General features: G+C 38.7%; 2 protein-coding genes and 1 pseudogene across 2 annotated transcripts; all 3 read left to right on the top strand.

The window, feature by feature from the left end:
* Positions 1 to 2,644: 2,644 nt before the first annotated feature.
* On the top strand, positions 2,645 to 5,766 carry LOC103945614 (annotated as a pseudogene).
* Positions 5,767 to 6,785: 1,019 nt separating this feature from the next.
* LOC103945501 (phenylacetaldehyde reductase) lies at positions 6,786 to 9,095 on the top strand. Its single transcript, XM_009356074.3, has 5 exons — positions 6,786 to 6,969; positions 7,663 to 7,832; positions 7,939 to 8,130; positions 8,286 to 8,448; positions 8,587 to 9,095. Exons 1-5 carry the CDS (start codon positions 6,849 to 6,851, stop codon positions 8,901 to 8,903), a joined length of 963 nt encoding a protein of 320 aa, XP_009354349.2. The 5' UTR covers positions 6,786 to 6,848; the 3' UTR covers positions 8,904 to 9,095.
* A 2,721-nt stretch (positions 9,096 to 11,816) lies between these two features.
* On the top strand, positions 11,817 to 20,700 carry LOC103945503. Its single transcript, XM_048570356.1, has 11 exons — positions 11,817 to 11,977; positions 12,231 to 12,400; positions 12,516 to 12,707; positions 12,832 to 12,994; positions 13,071 to 13,351; positions 17,391 to 17,511; positions 18,120 to 18,289; positions 18,705 to 18,896; positions 19,354 to 19,522; positions 19,887 to 20,073; positions 20,333 to 20,700. The coding sequence occupies exons 1-11, from the start codon at positions 11,857 to 11,859 to the stop codon at positions 20,475 to 20,477; spliced, it is 1,911 nt and encodes a 636-aa protein (XP_048426313.1). The 5' UTR covers positions 11,817 to 11,856; the 3' UTR covers positions 20,478 to 20,700.
* Positions 20,701 to 22,126: the final 1,426 nt, after the last annotated feature.

Below are 22,126 nucleotides of genomic sequence, written 5' to 3'. Positions count from 1 at the left end.
CCCAATTACAAGTGCAATTGGGAACTGCTGAAGATGCTCTATGTTACACCCCACCCCCGAATTAAAGTGTAATTTCATAAATCCCTTAAAAAGTTTATAAAAAATTGTTTTTGAGTCTTAATGTGTGTGCTCGTGGGGCCCTCTTTCCTTTTTGGTTTTCCCTACCCGACCCCATTTCTTCTCTTTTCATTTGGACCCGTGAGCTCTCTCTTTCCCTCTCTCACAACTTTTTCATTTCCCTCTCACTCTCTCTCCCTCTCTCTCTCTCCCTCTCACCCATGTTCTCCCTCCCTGCACACCCTCATCTCCCTCATCATCAAACACCACAACAACAACAAAACACCATCACCATCACCCCTGCGAACTAGGATTCAAAGAAAGAACACCACAAACCCTTCTCTTCCTTTCGACCGGTACTATTCATCATCTTCTCTGTCGTGTTTCATATTTTTCTGACATTGGTAAGCTTTTAGAAACCCTTGGGATGTGTTTTAGGGTTAGATTGAAGCTTGCTTTAAGTTGTGTATACATTTGAATCGCAGAAAATAGCTCGGAGTAGCTTTTCCGAATTTTTCAGCAAGCAGCACCCCTTTTGAGGCAATTTCCGGCCAAAACAAGGTAAGTTTCCCGGCATGCAAGGTATCAATCTCTTCATCTCACTGAGTACTACAACTTTCATTCTTGTTTCACTTGATTTGGTTGAGTAACGAAGAAGTTATGGGCGTTTAAAGTTTGCCCAGAAACCGACCAAAGGGTGGCCTGAAAACCACCCTCAACCCAGGCCTTTGGGCTGGGTTACCTAACCATTTTACCCAAGCCCTTGGCCCAAACCTTTAGGGCCGAACCCAAGCCTTAGGCCTAGCCCAGGTTCCAAACCCATCAGAACCCAAGTCCGTTTTAAACCAAAACCTTGGGCCTTTGTGACCCAAGCCTAATCCTTTTTAAAACCCAAACCCAAGTCCAAACCCTTTGACCCAACCCGGTCCAACCCAATACCCTTGACCCGGATCTGTTGACTTTGACCCGGTCAACGGTCAACTTTGACTTTGACCGATCAACATTGATTTTGACCGTTGACTTTTGGGGTTTTCGTGCGGGACCCCTTCTAGGCTAATTTCGACGTCCTGAACCCGTTTCCGATGTCAATTTTCCTAAATTCAATCATTTAAGTAGAGTTTGACCAAATGTACCCTTTATGTGCTTAGTGACAATTAATTGTGGTGTTTCCGTCTTCGTTAGTTGCGTGGCTCTTCGACAGCTAAGTACTGTGAGTGGACCCCTTCTAAAAATGCATGTTTTGATAGTATAAATGCATACATGAAAAGCATGATTTGATGACTATGTTTTATGAAATGTTTTATGATATAACATGCTTACTGAGGCTATTTTGAATTATTACTATTTTTCCTATTACCCGTGTTCTTATAGAATATCTGATGGATAAAGATATGATATTTAGAACATGTTTAGAACACCTCTTTATAGTATAGATGATGGATGACTTTATACTATGAAGTTTCTTTTCAATATATGTATGTTCAATGGTCTTGTACTTACCTAGTGGTCCTTTTTCGCTATGGGACGTAGGGATAGATTCCGGTCCGTCCCGGGCGACGGTTTGGTGTTGGCATAGTGCCTGGAGTGTGTTTCCTCTGGCTATTAGCACAAGGATGGGGAGCCGGCATGGAGCCTGGAATGTATTTTCCTCTGACTGTCTGCTTAGAGATAGGAAGCCGGCATAGGGCCTGGGGGTTATTGGACATTCACTAGTGATTATTATATATACAAGTTATGATTTGAGACATTGCACGGCATGCTAGGTTTCGGAAAACCTATGTTTATCATTATATATGCGTTTTCATAAAACCTGGGGGTTAGTACGTTGATAACTGTTTTATTATATATATATATATATATATATATATATATATATATCAACTTGGTCCACTCATGTTTGTTTTGCACCCCCTTCAGGACTTAGAATCGAAGCATACAATCCGGCGTCAAGGCACTTCCGTATTGGCATCTTCGAGTCCTCTCGGTGTAGGATCCATCCTTTGTTTCATTCAATTTTGTATTATTTCTTTTAGTGTTCTAGTTAGTTGTATGCTTTGAACACGTTCCTTAAATGCATGTTCATTATTCTTTTATATTTATAAGCCTTATCTACCCCTTGTTTTCAGCATTTGCACTCAATAAATGGCTTTCGTCACCCTCGGGTGTCAGCTAGCACATGCCTATCCTGGTATTCGGGGAATATTGAGATCGGGGCGTGTCACTCTAAAAGTTCAAATTGCCCTTACTCACTCTCTTAGAAGGAAGGCCAAAGCAGATTTCTTTGAATAATAAGCTAGATGTAGTTCAGGATCTTCAATTGGAAAACTAAATTGCTATTAAATCTTTATTAACGAGATTCAGACCAAAGATCTCTCACATAGATATCACAAGACTGCAATAGGTTTTAAAGTTTCGTGTACTAATTATACACTCCAAAAATCGCCTTAAATTCAAATGAGTGGTGGAGGATAGAGCCCAAAAAAAAAAAAAAAAAAAAAAAAAAGAAGAATGGTGGACCATGAGTGCCAAAATGATCATCCCATTAAAAACTAATAATCAAGCTAAGTTTCTTGTACTAATTATACACTCCAAAAATCGCCTTAAATGAGCTCATCATGAACACTTCAAATAAGTGAAGGATAGTGCCAAAAAAACAGAAAAGGAGTGGTAGACCATGAGTGCCAAAATGATCATCCCATTAAAAACCAACAATCAAGCTCTGAGAGAGAGAGAGAGAGATGAGTACTGTAGAAGGGAAGACTGTGTGCGTAACAGGAGCCTCAGGTTACATAGCATCATGGTTGGTGAAGCTCTTATTGCAAAAGGGTTATACTGTCAAAGGCACCGTTCGAGACCCAAGTCAGTATTTCTTAACTTGCTCATATCATCTAATATAATTCGAAATGTGGTTCTTCGAATCCAAAACTTTATGCAAAAAGACAGGACTTGCAGCTTTCGTCTGGATGCCAAGTTTTCTCTTCTACCAATTTATAGTTTTGGGTTAGTAAAAATAAATTTGGTATACTAACTTATCATTTCTGCTTCTCATTGCTTAAGAAACTAATTGTAATTAGAAAGAAAATGAGGCAATTGGCATGTAATTCAATAGATTAAGAGCATTCGTCCTTACACCCAGAATCTGTGTTCAAATCCCCCTCCCCATAGTTTAATGTAAATTATCCTCTCTTTTGTCAAAAATAAAAAAAATAAAAAAAAACTAGAAAGAAAACGAGCCTTTTCCCCTCCCCCCTCTAATTAGTTTGAATTGCGGCATGAACTGAATGGAAGTTACGATATATTTCAGTAGTAGGATCTTTTTTGTTCATATATGGCCCTACTCTTAAACTAATTGATTTTTAATTTGGAAATTTTGTTAAAATAATACTACTGGTGTTGGAGAGTTGACCTTTTGTAATTAGTTTAGTTACATTTTTGAGTCCTTATAATCAGATTGTAATTAGGTTATTTGATGCTTATTTTTTTTTCCTTGTAAATCACTCTTGTACATTATATATTTTCCTCCTTGGTGAGAAGAATGATATCAGAAAATTAAGCCTCAAAGATAAGCTCTAATTAGCAACCGGTACCAAAAGACGAACATGTTAATCTATTTTTGGGCAACTTAATTGCCCACTTAAATCTCCCTAGTTCAGTCCATGTTTGTCATATGTGTGTTTATTTTGTGTTTAAATTTAATCAGTTCACTAATCACTATTTCTGTTTGTATATGCACGCAGATGATTCAAAGAAAACTGAACACTTGCGCTCATTAGACGGAGCCAAAGAAAGGCTTCATTTGTTCAAAGCAGATGTATTAGAAGAAGGGTCTTTCGACGCCATAGTTGATGGATGCCAAGGTGTTTTTCATACAGCGTCCCCTGTACTGTTTTCTGTTACTGACCCTCAGGTTCGTCGCCCTTTTACATCATGATTGCATAGTCCAGAAAAAGAAATCTGAAAAGTCTAAAGCAAAATTGGCTTACTTTCCAGAATTTTAATGTTAAATCTGGAACTATTTTAGGGAGAACTACTTGACCCTGCAGTGAAGGGAACACTTAATGTTCTACAATCATGTGCGAAATTTCGTAGCATCACGAGAGTGGTTTTAACATCTTCACTTGCTTCAGTAATGATGACTGGAGCCCCTCTGACCTCTGATGTGGTTTTGGATGAAACATGGTACTCGGATCCACTTTTTTGTGAGAAGCACAAGGCATGTATAAATGTTCCCGTGTTATCTTTCTTTGAGTTTCGCATTTTACTCCTCGTTAATTTGTTATATTTCAATGTCAGTAGGAAAAATAATCTGATCTTGTTAGGTTAGCATGAACTGCAAGCTCATATGAACTTCTTTGTTCCTTTGTTCAGCAATGGTATTTGCTCTCAAAAACTTTAGCAGAGGAGACTGCCTGGAAATTTGCTAAAGGAAATGGGATTGACTTGGTGTCGTTGAATCCAGGGTTAACCATTGGTCCACTCTTACATTTGCTAAACGATATAGAAACCAGCCTGATATTTTTCTTCTTCCTTATTTCAGGTTGAATTAGTCGAGCCTGCAGGCTGCAGTTAAAGGAGCACTTAACGTTCTAGAATCATGCGTGAAATTCCCCGCTGTTAAGAGAGTGGTTATAACATCTTCTATGGCTGCAGTAATGATGACTGGAAAACCTCTGACCTCTAATGTGGTTCTGGACGAAACATACTATTCGGATTCACTTTGTTGTGAGAAGATCAATGTATGTCTGTGTACGTTGCCGTTCTGTTTATAATATTGAATATGGAGGTAAACATAACACAAGACAATGCAGTACATGATGATGACTGTAAACTCATACGAACTCCCTTCTTCATTTGTTCAGCAATGGTATCGTCTCTCAAAAACTTTAGCTGAGCAGGCAGCCTGGAAATTTGCCGAGGGAAATGGGATTGACTTGGTTACAATACATCCAGGGTTTGCAATTGGTCCACTATTACGGCCAACTCTTAATCTCACCATCAAGTTTCTTCAGAATCTCATTGGTGGTACAATTCATTCCCTTTGTGTTTAACAATATTCTTTGTGATGCCAGCTATAAATTGTGTTTTGTTTCTCGTTCGTGGTCACGTATCGAAACACCGTTTATAAACTACCCATTCGTAGACGTTAGAGATATTGCCTCTGCTCATATTCAAACATTTGAAGTTCCTTCAGCTAAAGGTAGATATTGTTTAGTTGCCCAAGTTGCCGACGGACCCGATACTCTCAAGATTTTGCAACAACTTTACCCCACATTGAGCCTTCCGGACTTCGGCAATCCTCCCGACTCGAAGTTTCAAGTGTCCATAGAGAAAGCAAGAGGTTTGGGAATCACTTTCCTCTGGCGAGTCTCAAAGACACCGTTGAAATCCTCAAGGAGAAGGGCTTCCTCAACATTTGAATTCTACTACTTGCAGCAATTTGTTACACGAGTGCTCGATCAACTAATTGGGAAGTGAAGTTGGTTTTATGCTGAAGTATCCCAATAGATGCTGGGCATTATATTTTTCCCGTAAAATACTTTAAATGTATTCCGTAGGCAAATGCTCAGAAGTTGCTTTTAGATCTTTAATTAATTTATGGCTCATGTGTTATTTGTAATATTTCAATTTAACTCTAAATGACAAATTTCAAGTTGAAATTGTTATCCTCCACTGTCTTTAAGAAATCTTAATTAAGGCACTGTTGATATCTTTGCAAGCTGAGATTTCTTTTCCCTTTTGTCTCTTGCCTATTCGTTATTTGTTCCACAGACAATCTTGCATATATTTGGTTGACGCTTTCCGACAACATCCGTTGGCTATCCAACATCGGTGGGCTAAAAGAAAAACAAGGACTTCAAATAGGCTTATCCCACATTAACTAACATTGAGATTTTTTTTGTGATAAAACCTCCGATTACCAAGTTGGTGATTACTAATGGTCTTGTTAGAGTGGGTCTTTCGGGGTTGTATCGTCATTCTTCAATATGTGATATTACTTTAGCAAATATATTTTTTAATTTATTTATTTATGTTTTCTTGGCCTTGTTCTCACATGTCATTATTTCTCAAATAAAATCTAATTCACATAAATATTTGGAAGGTAGAGAATAAATGTAAGAGATTGTCGTAAAAATAAATATTGAGTTGTGGTGTAAAAAATGAAGAATATTGAGTTATATAAAACCACTTTTAGTAATTTTTTGAATTTTTTATTATTAGAATAATCTTGGCCATTGATTTCAACATTATAACCAATGGAATGCCAAGATTGTGCCACGTCAGGGTTTTTGAACTTTATGGCGGCTGGATGGGCATATGCCTTTCCCCCAATAGGCCTCTCATTTTTCCAACGGTGGAGCAAAGTTTCCTTGAGCAAGAAGGCAGTTTTACCCAATTACAAACGCAACTGGAAACTGTTGGAGATGCTCTAAATGTTCAAATTGCCCTTACTCTCTACAAGGAAGGCCAAAGCTGATTTCTTCGAATAATAAGCTAGATGTAGTTCGGGATCTTCAATTGGAAAACTAAATTGGTATTGAATCATTATTAACCAGATTCAGACCAAAGATCTTTCATATAAATATCACAAGACTGCAGTAGGTTTTAAAGTTTAGTGTGCTAATTATACACTCCAAAAATCGCCTTCAGTTACCTCATCATGAACACCTCAAATGAGTGGTGGAGGATAGTGCTAAAAAAATGAGTGGTGGACCATGAGTGCCAAAATGATCATCCCATTAAAATCTGACAATCAAGCTGAGAGAGGGAGAGAGAGAGAGAGAGAGAGAGAGATGAGTGCTGTAGAAGGGAAGACTGTGTGCGTAACAGGAGCCTCAGGTTACATAGCGTCATGGTTGGTGAAGCTCTTATTGCAAAAGGGTTATACCGTCAAAGGCACTGTTCGTGACCCAAGTCAGTATTTCTGTACTTGCTCATATATTGTGGTTCTTGAAATCCAAAACTTTTATGCAAAAAGACAGGATTTGCAGCAGTGCTTTCGTTTGGATGTCAAGTTTTGTATGTTAACAATTTATAGTTTTGGGTTAGTAAAAATAAATTGGTATACTAACTGAGCATTTCTGCTTCTCATTGCTTAAGAAACTAATTGTAATTAGAAAGAAAATGAGGCAATTGGCATGTAATTCAATAGATTAAGAGCATTCGCCCTTGCATCCAGAGCCCGTGTTCAAATCCTCCTTCTCATAGTTTAATGTAAATTTTCCTCTCTTTTGTCAAAAAAAAAAAAAGAAAAAAAGAAAAAAAGAAAAAAGAAAAAAACTAGAAAGAAAACGAGCATTTCCCCCTCCCCCCTCTAATTAGTTTGAATTGCGGCATGAACTGAATGGAAGTTATGGTATATTTCAGAAGTAGTATCTTTTTTGTTCATATATAGCCCTACTCTTAAACTAATTGGTTTTTAATTTGGAAATTTTGTTAAAATAATACTACCGGTACCAAAAGACGAACATGTTAATCTATTTTTGGGCAACTTAATTGCCCACTTAAATCTCCCTAGTGCAGTCGATGTTTGTCATATGTGTGCTTATTTTGTGTGTAAATTTATTCAGCTCACTAATCACTATTTCTGTTTCTATATGCATGCAGATGATTCAAAGAAAACAGAACACTTGCGCTCATTAGACGGAGCCAAAGAAAGGTTTCATTTGTTCAAAGCAGATTTATTAGAAGAAGGGTCTTTCGACGCCGTAGTTGATGGATGCCAAGGTGTTTTTCATACAGCGTCCCCTGTACTGCTTTCAGTTACTGACCCTCAGGTTTGTCGCCCTTTATGATCGAATAGTCCGGAAAAAAGAAATCTGAAAAGTCTAAAGCATTGTTTGGCTTTCCAGAATTTTGATGTTAAAACTGGAACTATTTTAGGGAGAACTACTTGACCCTGCAGTGAAGGGAACACTTAATGTTCTACAATCATGCGCGAAATTTCCCAGTATCAAGAGAGTGGTTTTAACATCTTCAATTGCTTCAGTAATGATGACTGGAGTCCCTCTGACCTCTGATGCAGTTTTGGATGAAACATGGTACTCGGATCCACTTTTTTGTGAGAAGCACAAGGCATGTATAAATGTTCCCGTATTATCTTTCTTTTAGTTTCGCATTTTACTCCTCGTTAATTTGTTATATTTCAATGTCAGTAGGAAAAATAATCTGATCTTGTTAGGTTAGCATGAACTGCAAGCTCATATGAACTTCTTTGTTCCTTTGTTCAGCAATGGTATTTGCTCTCAAAAACTTTAGCAGAGGAGACTGCCTGGAAATTTGCTAAAGGAAATGGGATTGACTTGGTGTCGTTGAATCCAGGGTTAACCATTGGTCCACTCTTACAACCAACACTTAATTTCTCCGTCGAGCTGCTTCAGAACTTCATGAGTGGTATTTTCAGTATAACTCAATTACTTCTTGGGTTAATAGCTAGTAAAACATCATCAACCAGTCCCTTCGTGTTTAAACAGTTGTCCTTGACTTGTGATGCACGCAATTGATTGTGTTTTGTTTCTCCTTCTTGCTCAGGTACCCAAACAACTATCAGTAATCCATTCGTTGACGTTAGAGATGTTGCCTCTGCTCATATTCAAGCTTTCGAAATTCCTTCAGCTAGTGGGAGATATTGTTTAGTTGGCCAAGTTGCTGACGACCTTGATATTCTAAAGATTTTACGGCAACTTTACCCGACTTTGACCCTTGCTCAAGTTGTCAATCCTTCAGACTCTAAGTATCAAGTGTCCAGGGAGAAAGCAAAAGGTTTGGGGATCACTTTCCTTCCTCTGGAAACAAGTCTTAGGGACACTATTGAAAGCCTCAAGGAGAAGGGGTTCCTCAAGATTTGAATGCCTCAATCTGGCCGCTGCATGTTAATCTGGTGTAATTTGTAAGGTTTCAAAATCACACTAAATAAATGTTGAAAAATATTAGTATTTGGATTTGTTTATTGTTTGAATATTTTTATGTAACTGCTTATTAATCTAGTCCCTGAGCTGAGCATCAGATCGAGCAGTTCGGGATCTTTCTGCTTCTAACTACTTCCTGATCTTTTCTCTTCTTTCTACCTCACTCAAGGTTTTCTCATTCTTCTCGTCCTTCCCTTTTATTTTGTTTTCAGTCAGCTACTAGACCACCTATTCAATGGTTTCTTGGACAATCTCTTTGGTAATCTCGTTCTTTAGTGTGTTCTAGAATTACGGATTTCTTCCGAAAATTGTTCGCGTTAGAAGTGAGCGGCAAATACTGTACGGAACCAACCAGTTTTTCGTTATCGTGGTTTGCGCTCTGTTTGACTTCTGTCAAAAACGATTATGACCGAGGAACTAATGTGTCTCGGTCGTAAGTTCTCCGGGCCTTGTGACATGCTGGGTGAATTTGAATGTTCTTGTGATGGGCGAGAAATTGGTAGGGTCGAGATACTTGCGCGTGATGGTTATGATGAATGTGTAATGGATTTGGTTATCAGTGGTGTGATACATGATGTGAGTGTGTATGATGAATCGCATCAATTCTAACGAACTGGTCTTGGGGATTGATTTGATAAGAAACTCAAATATAAACTAAAATAATCTAAATAAAAAATAAATCTAAATTACAATATTAAAATACTGAAATAAACTTTAAATAACTGAATTGAAGGGTTGGGTGTTGAGGTCCAAAAATGTCATGAGCAAGCCCAACCAAGTCTCGAAGCCCAATTATCACAAGAGCCCTAAGTCAAGCCCAAATACATGCAAGGGTGCGGGATTAAAGAAAGAAAAAATTCACAAACACGTCACGCTACGGTAATTAAGCCAAATATTATATAAATCATGTCATGTTCATGCCTATTTGTCATGCTAAAATAAGCTTAAGTCACATGCTCGGGGTTTATCAAGTGAATTGTGGTGTGGATGGTTACCAGAGTTTATTGGGTCAATGTGGAGTGAAGATTATGGAGGACTTTGGGCTGCTTGGGGGCCAAAGATCCAAGCCCATAACACTTGTTGCCCATAGAGGCAAGCATTGAGAGAGAACATACTTAGTTACTCCTTTCCCTAGCAAGCTAACCAATCCAATTAGAAAGAAACCAAGTCCTAACTCCAAGCTCACTTGAAACCCCAAGCAACGTAAGCATTTAATGAGGAGAGAGGTTGACTTTCCCTTCCCAGCTCACGCAGAAGTTCAACGTGCGAAAGCCATGAGGCACGTAGCGCATGTGGAAAGCTGATCGGAGAAAGAAGCACTTTGGGAAGGAGGCATGATGCAGGTTTTCATAGGTTGGCAACACTTAGCTATCTTGCACCAAAATAAAGGGTAGCCGAAGGACCAGGGAGAAAGTGGAAAAAAAAACAAGCCATAACTAGAGATTCCTTGCGAAGGAATCATTCAATTAGGAATATAGGTCAAGAATTGTAGGTAGGGGATCCAATCCCCCAGCATAACACATATTAGCCAAAGAAACTCAAGAGGCAGCACTCCATAACCTTAGTATTTTCCATAACTTTCCTCTGAGCATCCTAGCCATCAGAAGCCTAACCCAGATTATCCAATAGAAAACACCGTACAATCACCCAACCTCTCTCTCTTTCATGCTAAAATGATGATCTTCTAGCTTCCACACCACGATTCTCTTGATCAAGCCTTTATTAGCCTAATCGTGCTATCTTCGAGTCATTGATCTAACCATAATATTTCCTAAGACGAGCTAACTCTTTAGAGATATTCCGGAACTTGTGATGCAAGCAATTGATTGTTTTTTGTTTCTCCTTCATCCTCAAGTATCCAAACACCTATAACTCACACATTCGTTGACGTTAGAGATGTTGCCTCTGCTCATATTCAAGCTTTCGAAATTGCTTCAGCTAGTGAGAGATTATTTAGTTGGCCAAGTTGCTGACCATCTTGATACTCTAAAGATTTTACAGCAACTTTACCCGACTTTGACCCTTAATGAAGTTGTCAATCCCTTCGACTCAAAGTATCAAGTGTCCAAGGAGAAAGCAAAAGGTTTGGGAATCACTTTCCTTCCTCTGGAAACAATCTGAGGGATACTATTGAAAGCCTCAAGGAGAAGGGCTTCCTCAAGATTTAAACGCCTCAGTCTTCCTGCCGCATGTCAATCATGTGTAAAAATCACACTAAATAAAAAGTTCAATCTTTATAGAAGGATTGAACACATATGCAGCCTCTAGTGATGCCTTCCAAGTATGCAGCCTCTAGTGATGCTTTCAAGTATGAAAAATAAAATGTAACATAATCTTTGGTCTTGGCGACGCTTTAAGCTCAATAATTTCATTATGAATAGTATGTTAATCTAATGAATTGGTGTCTTGAAGAGACGTCTCAACTATGACTCTTCCACTCCAGTTGTCACTTCTCTTTTTGTTAATAGGTCTCCAAATATTTTTCTCATGTTTAATCTTTTTTGCTCATGACAAAGGCACTTTGACAAGAACTCAAACCTCATTTGCTCGAACTATTGGTGAACATCGCCAACTTAATATTTGTAGACATTTCTCCCTCTTGCTCTTTGGACTGCACCTCAAGTGTTAGATGAAAGACCAATTCAAAATTTTCTTCTTTTTTCTCCCTTTGAAATTTACATGGACTTGTTTTCCAATATATAAATAAGGACATAAAATTTAGTCAAACATTCATAGCACACAATGAATTGCCATAAAATAATTATTCAGAGCTGAAGAAAACTGAAGTTGCCTTATTTGACCTTAATGTCCAGAAGACTTTTCACACAAAAAACAAAAACTGAACCAAACGAAAGCTTATTAACTCGATTTTGAGAGAGAGAGAGAGAGAGAGATGAGTACTGGAGAAACAAAGACTGTGTGTGTGACAGGAGCATCTGGTTACATAGCATCATGGCTCGTGAAGCTCTTACTACAGAAGGGTTATACTGTTAAAGGCACTGTTCGTGACCCAAGTTAGTATTTCCAAACTTTGCTCATAACTTATAATATAAAACTGCTATCCTATCTACATTAGCACTCGAAGATAGTCATCATGCACACCTCGCTCTTATTCTAAGCATTAGGAGAAGTGCAGGGTGCCTATTTGGAGTGCAAATAACAGCTCCTGTGTATCCACATCTTTTTTGGGGTGCTATTCTAACTAACAGCTCCTAACCAAATTACCAATTTGAACCTCCTCAATAATTCTATTTTTGCAAAACAAAGATGATCCAAAGAAAACAGAACACTTACTCTCGCTAGATGGAGCAAAAGAAAGGCTTCATTTGTTGAAAGCGGATTTGTTAGAAGAAGGGGCTTTCGATGATGTAGTCAATGGATGTGTAGGTGTTTTTCATACAGCATCGCCTGCACAATTCTCAGCCACTGACCCACAGGTTTATCCCTTCATACTTCAAATATTCTGTTGTGTCACGTACACGCCTAGAAAACGAACATAGTTTCAAGACAAATGATGTAGAAACCGAATTGATATTTCTCTCCGTATTGCAGGCAGAAATAGTGGAGCCTGCAGTGAAAGGAACACTCAATGTTCTTAAATCGTGCGCGAAATTCCCCGCTGTCAAGAGAGTGGTTTTAACATCATCTATGGCTTCAGTAACGGGGACTGGAACCCCTCTGACATCTGATGTGGTTTTGGATGAAACTTGGTACTCAGATTCACTTCTTTGTGAGAAGAACAAGGTATGTATGTTCCCATACTACTGAAAAATATTGGGTATAAGAGGTAAGCTTGACAGTAACACAAGGTAAAAGTAGTATATGATGATGAACTACAAACTCATATGAACATTCTTCATTTGTTCAGGAATGGTATCCTCTCTCAAAAACTTTAGCTGAGGAGGCTGCCTGGAAATTTGCTGAAGGAAATGGGATTGACTTGGTGTCGATGAATCCAGGGATTGCGATTGGTCCACTCTTACAGCCAACTCTTAATCTTTCTGTCGAGATATTTCGTAATCTCATAAGTGGTACGTTTCACCCCTTGTGTTTAAATACTATTTCTTGGGATGCAAGCAGTTGATTTTGTTTCTGTTTCGTGGTCAGGGATCCAAACATCATATAAAAATTACAGATTCGTTGATGTTAGAGACGTTGCCTCTGCTCATATTCGAGCATTTGAAGTTCCTTCAGCTAGTGGCAGATATTGTTTAGTTGGCCATGTTGCTGACAGTCCGGACACTCTCAAGATTTTACAACAATTTTACCCCACTTTGTGCCTTCCTGAGTTTGGCAATCCTTCAGACTCAAAGTATCAAGTGTCCAAGGCGAAAGCAAAGGGTTTGGGAATCACTTTCCTTCCTCTGGAAACAAGTCTTAGGGACTCGGTTGAAAGCCTCAAGGAGAAGGGTTTCCTCAAGATTTGAATTGTGCAACTTATAAACACTTGTGAATTTGATGCACGAGTCGGTTTAATTTTGGCAAATAAAGTTTGTCTTCTGCTGAAGTACTCCAAGAGATGTTGAAGATTATGTTGTTCCTGTTAAGAATGTTGAAAGTAATACGCAAAAGTTCGGCTTTTGGGCTTGAAATTTTTTTATATAGATTTATCAGGAGTCAAAAATAATACTCACTTAAAACAATGAGTACATTCTAATCCAACAAATAGTAAAGCAGAATAGAACCAGCATAATGACTTGGCACGTTAACCTTTAGGTCACTACAGATTTTAGGGGCTCATAAACAATTAGCCTAATCTTTTTCTTTCATTTTGGCCTATAAATATTAAAATGCAACCAAATCTTCAACATTGAAAATGAGAAGATGACTCTGATCAACACTCATAACATATCAATGGTCCAACAATTATGGAGCTCGAAATTTCTATAAGGGCCAATCAAATCATAAATTAAAATGAAAACATGTAAGTAATTAAGCATTATTACTTGCTTACTCGGCTCCTTCTTGTCACTTCAAGGATTATTCAATTCAACCCGATTCGATCAAACTGCATCACCCAACAAAACAAACAAAAAATAAATTAAAAAAGAAAATCAGGGGAGCTAAATAAATATACACTGACCTACTTTTCGGCTAGAAAACCCCAAAAGAGCAATTAAACAGCAGTGCATAATGACGGAATTTCTATGCAAAAATATGAATGAGTTTTCAATTAATAATTGAGGCCGAAATAAAGAAGGCCTTTCTCACCTTGATGCAGGGTGGACAACAAAAACATTATGTATGGATTAATGTAGAATATCTCAGATCCTATCTGTTTTTTATTCACTGATGCTTCAACATCAGTCACCTAATTCATATCACACATCCATACATACCTGATAACGCTTATTCCCACCACCATAACGCTTAAATTTTTGTAAATTTGCAAATACCCTACCATCCTAAATTCCTAATCGCACTTGACTTCACTGCCCCACACCTTTGTCGCCTGTCTCCCATTAACTAAAAACACTCCCAAATCACATCAGCCAGCCATGAAACAAAGCCACTGGCCACATCAAATATTAGGCATGATTCAGGTAACCAAACTCAAAGAATAGAGTTCGGATAACAAAATGCAAAGAACACGATACATATTGTAAAATTCAAGAACATGATTCAGAGGATTTGAACTATATTGTGTTGAAAACTTACTGAAGAGCGACGATTCCAGGGCGGTAGCAGTCAGGCTTCTTGACTCCTCCAGTTGTGGGTGCTGATTTTATTGAAGCCTCAAAATTAAAACAATTAGCAATTAGATCCAATAATCTGATTGTTTTTCGGAAAAAATAGCTTGCAATTATTGACCCAACACAGATTTTGCAGTACTAATTAAGAGAGAATTATAGTTTTATTTACTTGTGACTAAAGCTTTCTTGTTTTGTGGTAATTTGTATAGCAGACAACCAAACAATATATATAATTATTCAAACAGATTAAGACTCCCAATCAAATCAAATCCTTTCTGGTGCAGCTGCTGAACAATCGAGAGCCAAAGGGACGCCTGCTTTTGAGTGACAGAAAACTCTGCAGTGACTCGAACAGAGAAATTGAACTAATAATAACAAAGAGTTGGGATCACGATACTCACCAAGACCAGATCAAAGAGAACATTCGGATCAGCTTTGATCTCGTTGATGAAGTCCGACAAACTTTTTGATAGTCTAATCGCCGCTCTTGCCGACGTCGGTGCTATCACCGTCTCGACGCTTGACATGCTTCCGGCCATGACGATGTGGCTGGTCACATTGGGGAGAGGGATCGCATTATTGGCGCAGTCGTCTTCCACCATCTGCTTGATGGTCTGCGACTCCATAGCAATCGCCTCATCGACCTCGAACACCTCGCGGCTGGCAAGACTGAGAATTCTGTCTCTCTCTCAATCAGGTGATCACGTAAATTTTCTTTTGCCCGCGCCACTCCCAAAACAAACCCACCACCTCTCCCTCGGTAAACAAATCACTGCCACTCTATTTAATTTCACCCTACCACAGTAATCACCAGTTCCTCTATCTGCACGCTAACCCTAAATCCCGACTCCTCTCAGTCCTAGTCTCCCTCCATATAATATCCAGCAAGGTCGCATAGTTTATTATGCAGGAAAAAGACACTATCTTCCATGCCCTTCTCTACCTCACTCCATATTATCATTATCATTCCTCAAAAGTCTTTTATTTTCTCTTCCCTAGGCAGCAAGCAGTCTCTCCTCCTTACTCTGCCTGCCACCCCCATGCCCTGAGAGCAACTCTACCCCTAAGACTTTGCGCCAGCACCCAGCCCATTTATCCACTTCAATGAACAGTAATAGACTTCAATGAACAATAATAGGCCAAAGCATCTCCACTCCTAAAAAAACATAGACTGGTCAATTTTATTATTTTTTATTACAATGGTCCTCTTATCCGACTTGTCATCGTCAGCCTCCGTACCTTCTCCGTCGTCCTCCACTTTCACTTTCCCTTTCTCCTTCTTGTTCTCCGCCTCGACCTCCACTTTCTCCTTCTCTTTCTTCTTCTTGTTCTTGTTCTCCACTTAGGTTGGTGCTAAAGCTGGGCCAACCAGTCTCAGTCTCGACCTCCGCCTTGCTCTCGCCGGAGTTGTCCTCCTCTTCCTTCACAGCTTCCCCTTCCGCTTCTTCCGCCTCCGCCTCTTCCTTCTTCGCCTGCTCTTTCTTCTTCTGAGCTCCCTTGACCTTCTTCCTCGCTGGCGCCATGAGTCACCAGCTTGATTTCGCCGGCGCCACCAACTGCTTTTCTTCTTGCTCAGTCGTCTTGCGTTTCCTCGGCACCAGTCCCACAAAACGCACGCTAATAGGCCGGTCCCTGGCTCTGTCAATTCTAGGCTGGCCTGGAGACCAGCTTGGGCTGGGTGCCAGGCAATTGAACAGGCTGGAGCGGATTGACTGAGTCCCGGCCCCTTTTTTTGACTGGGTGCCGGCCTAATGGTGTTCCGGTGGAGTTGCTCTGATAGACTCTGAAACCTTTGATTCTGTCTCGGCCTAAATGCAATTACTTATCTTATTACTTGGATTATTCTATTTCTATTGGCATCAAAATTGAAGAAACATAAAGCTAATCCCTAAAATAAACACAAAATCCAGATAAAAACAATGGGTGGTTGTGGATCAGAAACCCTAGGGGTGCAGAACGTTACCCACTGTCGCCGAGAACGATGACCTTGAGCAACGTTCATCTGCGCAATGACATGGCGGACGAATTTAAACCGATATGAAACGGAAAAAAAGCGGAAAAATCAACTTTTTGGACAGTGCCAAGGCGATTGATTGGTTGATGTTTTTGAAATTTTCCTTTTCTTTTCTCTTTTCTCTTTCCAGGAACGGAAAGAATTAACGGGGGAGAGAGAGGAGAAAAATGGAACCCAAGAATTAACCCTAGATGGGCATTCCCATCATTTGAACACCCAATGGGCCGGCCTCATCAACAATTGAGGTAAGCCCAGCAAACACAGCCCAAAACAAACTAACCCAGCGGCCTTCGCCCTATTGGCAATCTTGTAAATAAACTGAAATGTCTTACAAAACACTGTTCATATGAATGGTGCAATTTCCCTTCCTTCTTTAGACTAAAGTAATTCGTGCCACATAAACAATTTTTACGGATATATTGACAGAGTTTGACAATAGAATGCAAGTAAATAGAAAATTAAGAATTTAAGTTTAAGAGGCTTAATAAAACACGCATTGAAAATGAATAGATTTATAACATCCGATCACAATTGGATCCCAATATTTATAACAACAACAGTGACGTACTAATTTGAACTTACCGTTCACCTAACTTTCTATAAAATAAAAACCAATTTTTCTGAACTTCCAAAAAGGTTCATGTTTAGACATTCCAAAATCACCTTAATCAAAGCTTATTGCAAGCTTTTGAGATAGACGCCTACCCCCCCGGCAGGAAGAGGATGAGCGGAGGAACAAAGGTGGTATGTGTAACAGGAGCCTCAGGTTACATCGCATCATGGTTGGTCAAGCTCTTATTACAAAGGGGTTACACCGTCAAAGCCACTGTTCGTGACCCAAGTCAGTATTTCTGTACTTGCTCTTATCTAATCTTCATGTATTCAAACAATTCCTTGAGTACTTTTCGTTTTTGACTTCTGGGTTTTGTGTACTGTTTTGTTTCCAAAAGAAAAAAGGAGCATCGAGTAGTCATATTCTTCTGATATATCTTCATCTGGATTTTGAAGTTCAAATTATGAGCCCCCGTGCATTGGGAGAAAAACAATCTGGAGTTCAAATTATGATTTTTTCTTCAAAATTTAATCCTAATTAATTACGAAATAACCTTTTCCAATTTAGTTTGCAATAAGGGCATGAACTAAGTGGGTGTTATGATGTTTTGGTGTGCCCCTTAACCAGCAATCAGCACAGTAAACTCTACTAGAAGCAGGCAAAACATTGCAGAAGTAGGGTCTCAATTTGTTCATTTGGCCTCACTCATAAATTTTGTTGTAGTAATATTATCGGTACAATAAGAACGTATTGATCTACTTCTGCGCAGCTAAGTTTCCCGTTTAACCCTCACTCTGGGTAGTCAGCATTCGCCACTTTGCCTAGTACACGTAAGTCCCAACACGTGTGTTGTATTCTTCGTTTCAACTCATTAGTCGTGTTTGTGTATTCCGCAGGTGATCCAAAGAAATCAGAACACTTGCTCTCACTAGATGGAGCAAAAGAAAGGCTTCATTTGTTCAGAGCAGATTTATTAGAAGAAGGATCTTTTGACACCGTAGTTGATGGATGTCAAGGCGTTTTTCATACAGCATCTCCTGTTCCGTTTTCAGTCACTGACCCGCAGGTTTATCCCTTCACTTCATTGTTCCAATATTCTACTATTCTAGTAATGGTGTGTCGGTTACAGGTCTTTTTTCACCAAACATGCATAACTTGTTAATCAACATCAACTACGTTGCTGAAAATTTTGAAAATAAGCACGGTCAAGTCTTTATCAATAAGAAAACAGAAAATAGTATCGCATCGGTTGTTTACGGATAAATATCCAGTTCAAGAGCAAACTTATAACAAGAGTACAGACAGAACAGAAATGACTAAGGCAGTTGCATGAAAACGTATAAATCTTGACCTTGTATCCATTTTCTCTCTACTGGAGCATGACACGAGCGCACAATGTTTCTGTGTGTGTTTAAAGAATCGATATATGTTCAATAGTTTAATGTAAAAAATGGTAATGTTACTTATTCTCCATGTTTCAGGCAGAACTAGTTGAGCCTGCAGTGAAGGGAACACTTAATGTTCTAAAATCATGCGTGAAATTTCCTACTGTCAAGAGAGTGGTTTTAACATCTTCAATGGCTTCAGTATTGGTGAATGGGAAACCTCTGACCTCTGATGTGGTTTTGGATGAAACATGGTATTCGGATCCACTTGTTTGTGAGAAGAACAAGGTACGAATGGAATACATATTATCTTTCCCCAAGTTTCACATTATATTTGTTGTTAATTCGTTCTATTTCCATGGCCAATGGAATCTTAATCTGATTTTATAAAGTGCGACCTTATCAGTTGTGTGGATGCAATTATAGAAGATATGAATGATGAAATTTATCCTTGCTCTTGTTTTCCACCGTTCTTTACTTGCTTGTGCATTGTCGGAGTTCTAGATGTCTCGCTGGTTGCCCGCTATATTTGCAGCTCATATTGGACCAAAGCCTGCACACAATCAAGCACAATCATCAGAATTGAACTATCTGTTGTGTGTTGTTTTTATTGCTCCAAAGAAAAAAGAAGAGTACAACATATGTAGGCTGTATAACTGTACAAGTAACCTTAACATAAAACAATGCTGTATATCTCCCTTTAATATGAACTACAAACTCAGTACGAACTATTTTATTTGTTCAGAGATGGTATGCGCTCTCAAAAACTTTAGCTGAGGAGGCTGCCTGCAAATACGCTAAAGAAAATGGAATTGACTTGGTTACAATGAATCCAGGGTTTGTGATAGGTCCACTCTTACAGCCAACACTTAATGTCTCCGTGGAGATGATTCAGAATCTCATAACCGGTACAGGTAAACTTCAGCAATTATCCTTTTGATCTTGCATGATTGAGGCACAGTATTAATGTATGATGAAAGCTCAAAATTAATTTCATGTGAGGTAGATATCGTGGGAGGTTTAGTCTTTAGATGGAGGCCTTCTCGTATTAAAGTTACCGTATTAGATGTGGCAGGCTTAAAGCATGAATGTTTATCTGAACTTACCAACTTGTTGCTTCCAGTAACAAATAAACTTTATGCAAATGATCAGAAATATACAACTGATATGGTAAACAGTAATTTTATGGGCTGTTAAATTGTACCAGCCTGTAGAATTACTCTCTGTTTAAGATCCGTGAGCATGCAGTCGATTTGCTTTTGTTTCTCTCTTGTGTAGTTACCAAAACACTGCCCCTTTCAAATTACCGGTCCGTTGATGTTAGGGATGTTGTCTCTGCTCATATTCTGGCATTTGAAGTTCCTTCAGCAAGTGGAAGATATTGTTTAGTTTCAAATGTTACACACGCTTCCGAGGTTCTGAAGATTATACAAGACCTTTATCCCACTTTGCACCTTCCTGAAAAGTAAGTTACTGGAAAATTACCGTGAGTAATTGATGCTATTTCTATTAATTAAGATTACTCATGAGTAGCCAAAACCAAATGGGAGTAGAATAACATTAGCTTTCATAACAATGTGCTTTTGACAGTGACACTGCACCAAACCATTCCTTTTTTTTTTCTTATTTGAAAATGTACATTTTGAAAAGGGAGATCAAATTTTACGCCGGGAGTTACCGAAGGTGGCATATTTCTAAGTTTTTGTTGTTGTCATTATTGGCAGATGTGAGATTGGCACGACTTCAGACCCGAAATATCCAGTATCAGCAGAGAAAGCAAAAGGTTTAGGAATTAATTTCCTTCCGTTGGAAGTAAGTCTTAGAGACACAATTGAAAGCCTGAAGGAGAAGGGCTTCCTCAAGATTTGAAATATGCAATTGAAACAGAAACTTGTTAATCTATTGCAATAAGATGCTGAAAAATAATATGTTTCCTGTTAATACTTTCTTAAGTTAATCTGCAGACAGAGTTGACTACGCAAATGCTCAGACATTGCTTTCACGTCGTTCTGTATAATTCAATAAAATTGTAGAATTGCATGGAAAAAAACTCAAATTTTAATCATTTGCAATAATACCGATGACTTGTTGATTCGCAGTGTTTGAGCAGGTGAAATAAGCAGATCCTTTCTTAATCAAAGTTTAATACGTAAAATAATAATTAACGTTTTCCCTTCATAATGTTTTTTTATTTGTTCAATATGCATAATAAACAATGACTATCATTGCACAAGAGAACCACAGAAGTCCTCCAGCTGACTTTCCACCTTAAGAAACCACCTACTCTACCATTACATAACTCAGTACCATTACATAACTTAGAAACCACCTCCTCTACCATTGTGCAATGACTATCATTGCACATGAGTACCATTACATAACTCAGAAGTAAGTATTACTTCTGGTTCCTTTCTTTCTCCTTTTCTCAACTCAGTAACATTTATTTGCAAATTCAGGGTTTTGTATTTTGTTTTTGCTTCAGTGAGAGAACTTTATAGGATCCAATTCAGAATCAAAATTCTTGATCTGGGCACTCAAATGTGGTTCTGAAATCTTGAAGGGATATAGGCCCATAATTATTGTTGTTTAGTTTTCATTCTTGGGTCTGGCCCTCATTGGACTAGTGTGTTGGGGCCCACATCCTCTTAACCGTCTTCCGACTTACACCAATATTGTCCTCAACTTTAGCATCTATGTTCATACTAGGTGGAATCTGCACTTTTATTTCAAAACACCTCACTGCCATTTAGGAGAACTGCCACCGATGGCCGGTCTTATAACAATTTCATTTTTAGTTTTGAACTTTTGTGAGGGTGAGAAATAAGAAACGTATAAAACGTAAATGAGGGAAGAATAAAGTATTGAGATGGAGGAGCAGATACAAAGAAGAAAGAATGAATGAAGACATTTCTTTTGCATTCCTCCCACCATCCTTACTGCACTCTTCTATTTCCGTCATTTCTCCCATGTATTTCTCCTCTACCTCCAACACAAAAATGATAACTAAAACCTAAAAAGAAAATGGTTAGCAAACGTGCGTTTAATATACCTCTTTATGAACTGTGACTTCTCCTACAGGAGACAATTGTATTTGACACCCAATAGCTAATATTTTGTACAGCTTAAAATTCAATGTATGTCCAGTGGGGTGGTTGTAATCCTAGTTCAACTCACCAGTTCTGTTTGTGTAATGCCACAGATGATCCAAAGAAAACAGGGCACTTGCTCTCACTTGATGGAGCAAAATAAAGGCTTCATTTGTTCAAGGCAGGTTTATTAGAAGAAGGAGCTTTCGACGCCGTAATTGATGGATGTGTTTGTGTTTTTCATACAGCATCGCCTGTACAACTTTCAGCCACTGACCCACAGGTTTGTCCTTTTCACTTCACGCTACGAATATTCTATCATGTGTTTCAAGACTTCCGATGTAAAAATCGAAATGATAAGTTCTTCCATATTTCAGGCAGAAATAATTGAGCCTGCAGTGAAGGGAACTCTGAATGTTCTAAAATCATGAG

The sequence above is a fragment of a genome, unplaced genomic scaffold, assembly GCF_019419815.1.
Source record: "Pyrus x bretschneideri cultivar Hongxiangsu unplaced genomic scaffold, Pyrus_bretschneideri_v1 Contig52, whole genome shotgun sequence".
Classification (NCBI taxonomy): domain Eukaryota; kingdom Viridiplantae; phylum Streptophyta; class Magnoliopsida; order Rosales; family Rosaceae; genus Pyrus; species Pyrus x bretschneideri.
This window is presented reverse-complemented; position numbering and strand designations above follow the sequence as displayed.

Coding starts and splice junctions, on each gene's coding strand:
- LOC103945501 (XM_009356074.3), top strand. CDS start 6,849: ATGAGTGCTGTAGAAGGGAAGACTGTGTGCGTAACAGGAGCCTCAGGT. Junction 7,833..7,938: donor TTTCAGTTACTGACCCTCAG/GTTTGTCGCCCT, acceptor GAACTATTTTAG/GGAGAACTACTTGACCCTGC. Junction 8,131..8,285: donor TTTTTTGTGAGAAGCACAAG/GCATGTATAAAT, acceptor TCCTTTGTTCAG/CAATGGTATTTGCTCTCAAA.
- LOC103945503 (XM_048570356.1), top strand. CDS start 11,857: ATGAGTACTGGAGAAACAAAGACTGTGTGTGTGACAGGAGCATCTGGT. Junction 11,978..12,230: donor AGGCACTGTTCGTGACCCAA/GTTAGTATTTCC, acceptor TGCAAAACAAAG/ATGATCCAAAGAAAACAGAA. Junction 20,074..20,332: donor ACTTTGCACCTTCCTGAAAA/GTAAGTTACTGG, acceptor CATTATTGGCAG/ATGTGAGATTGGCACGACTT.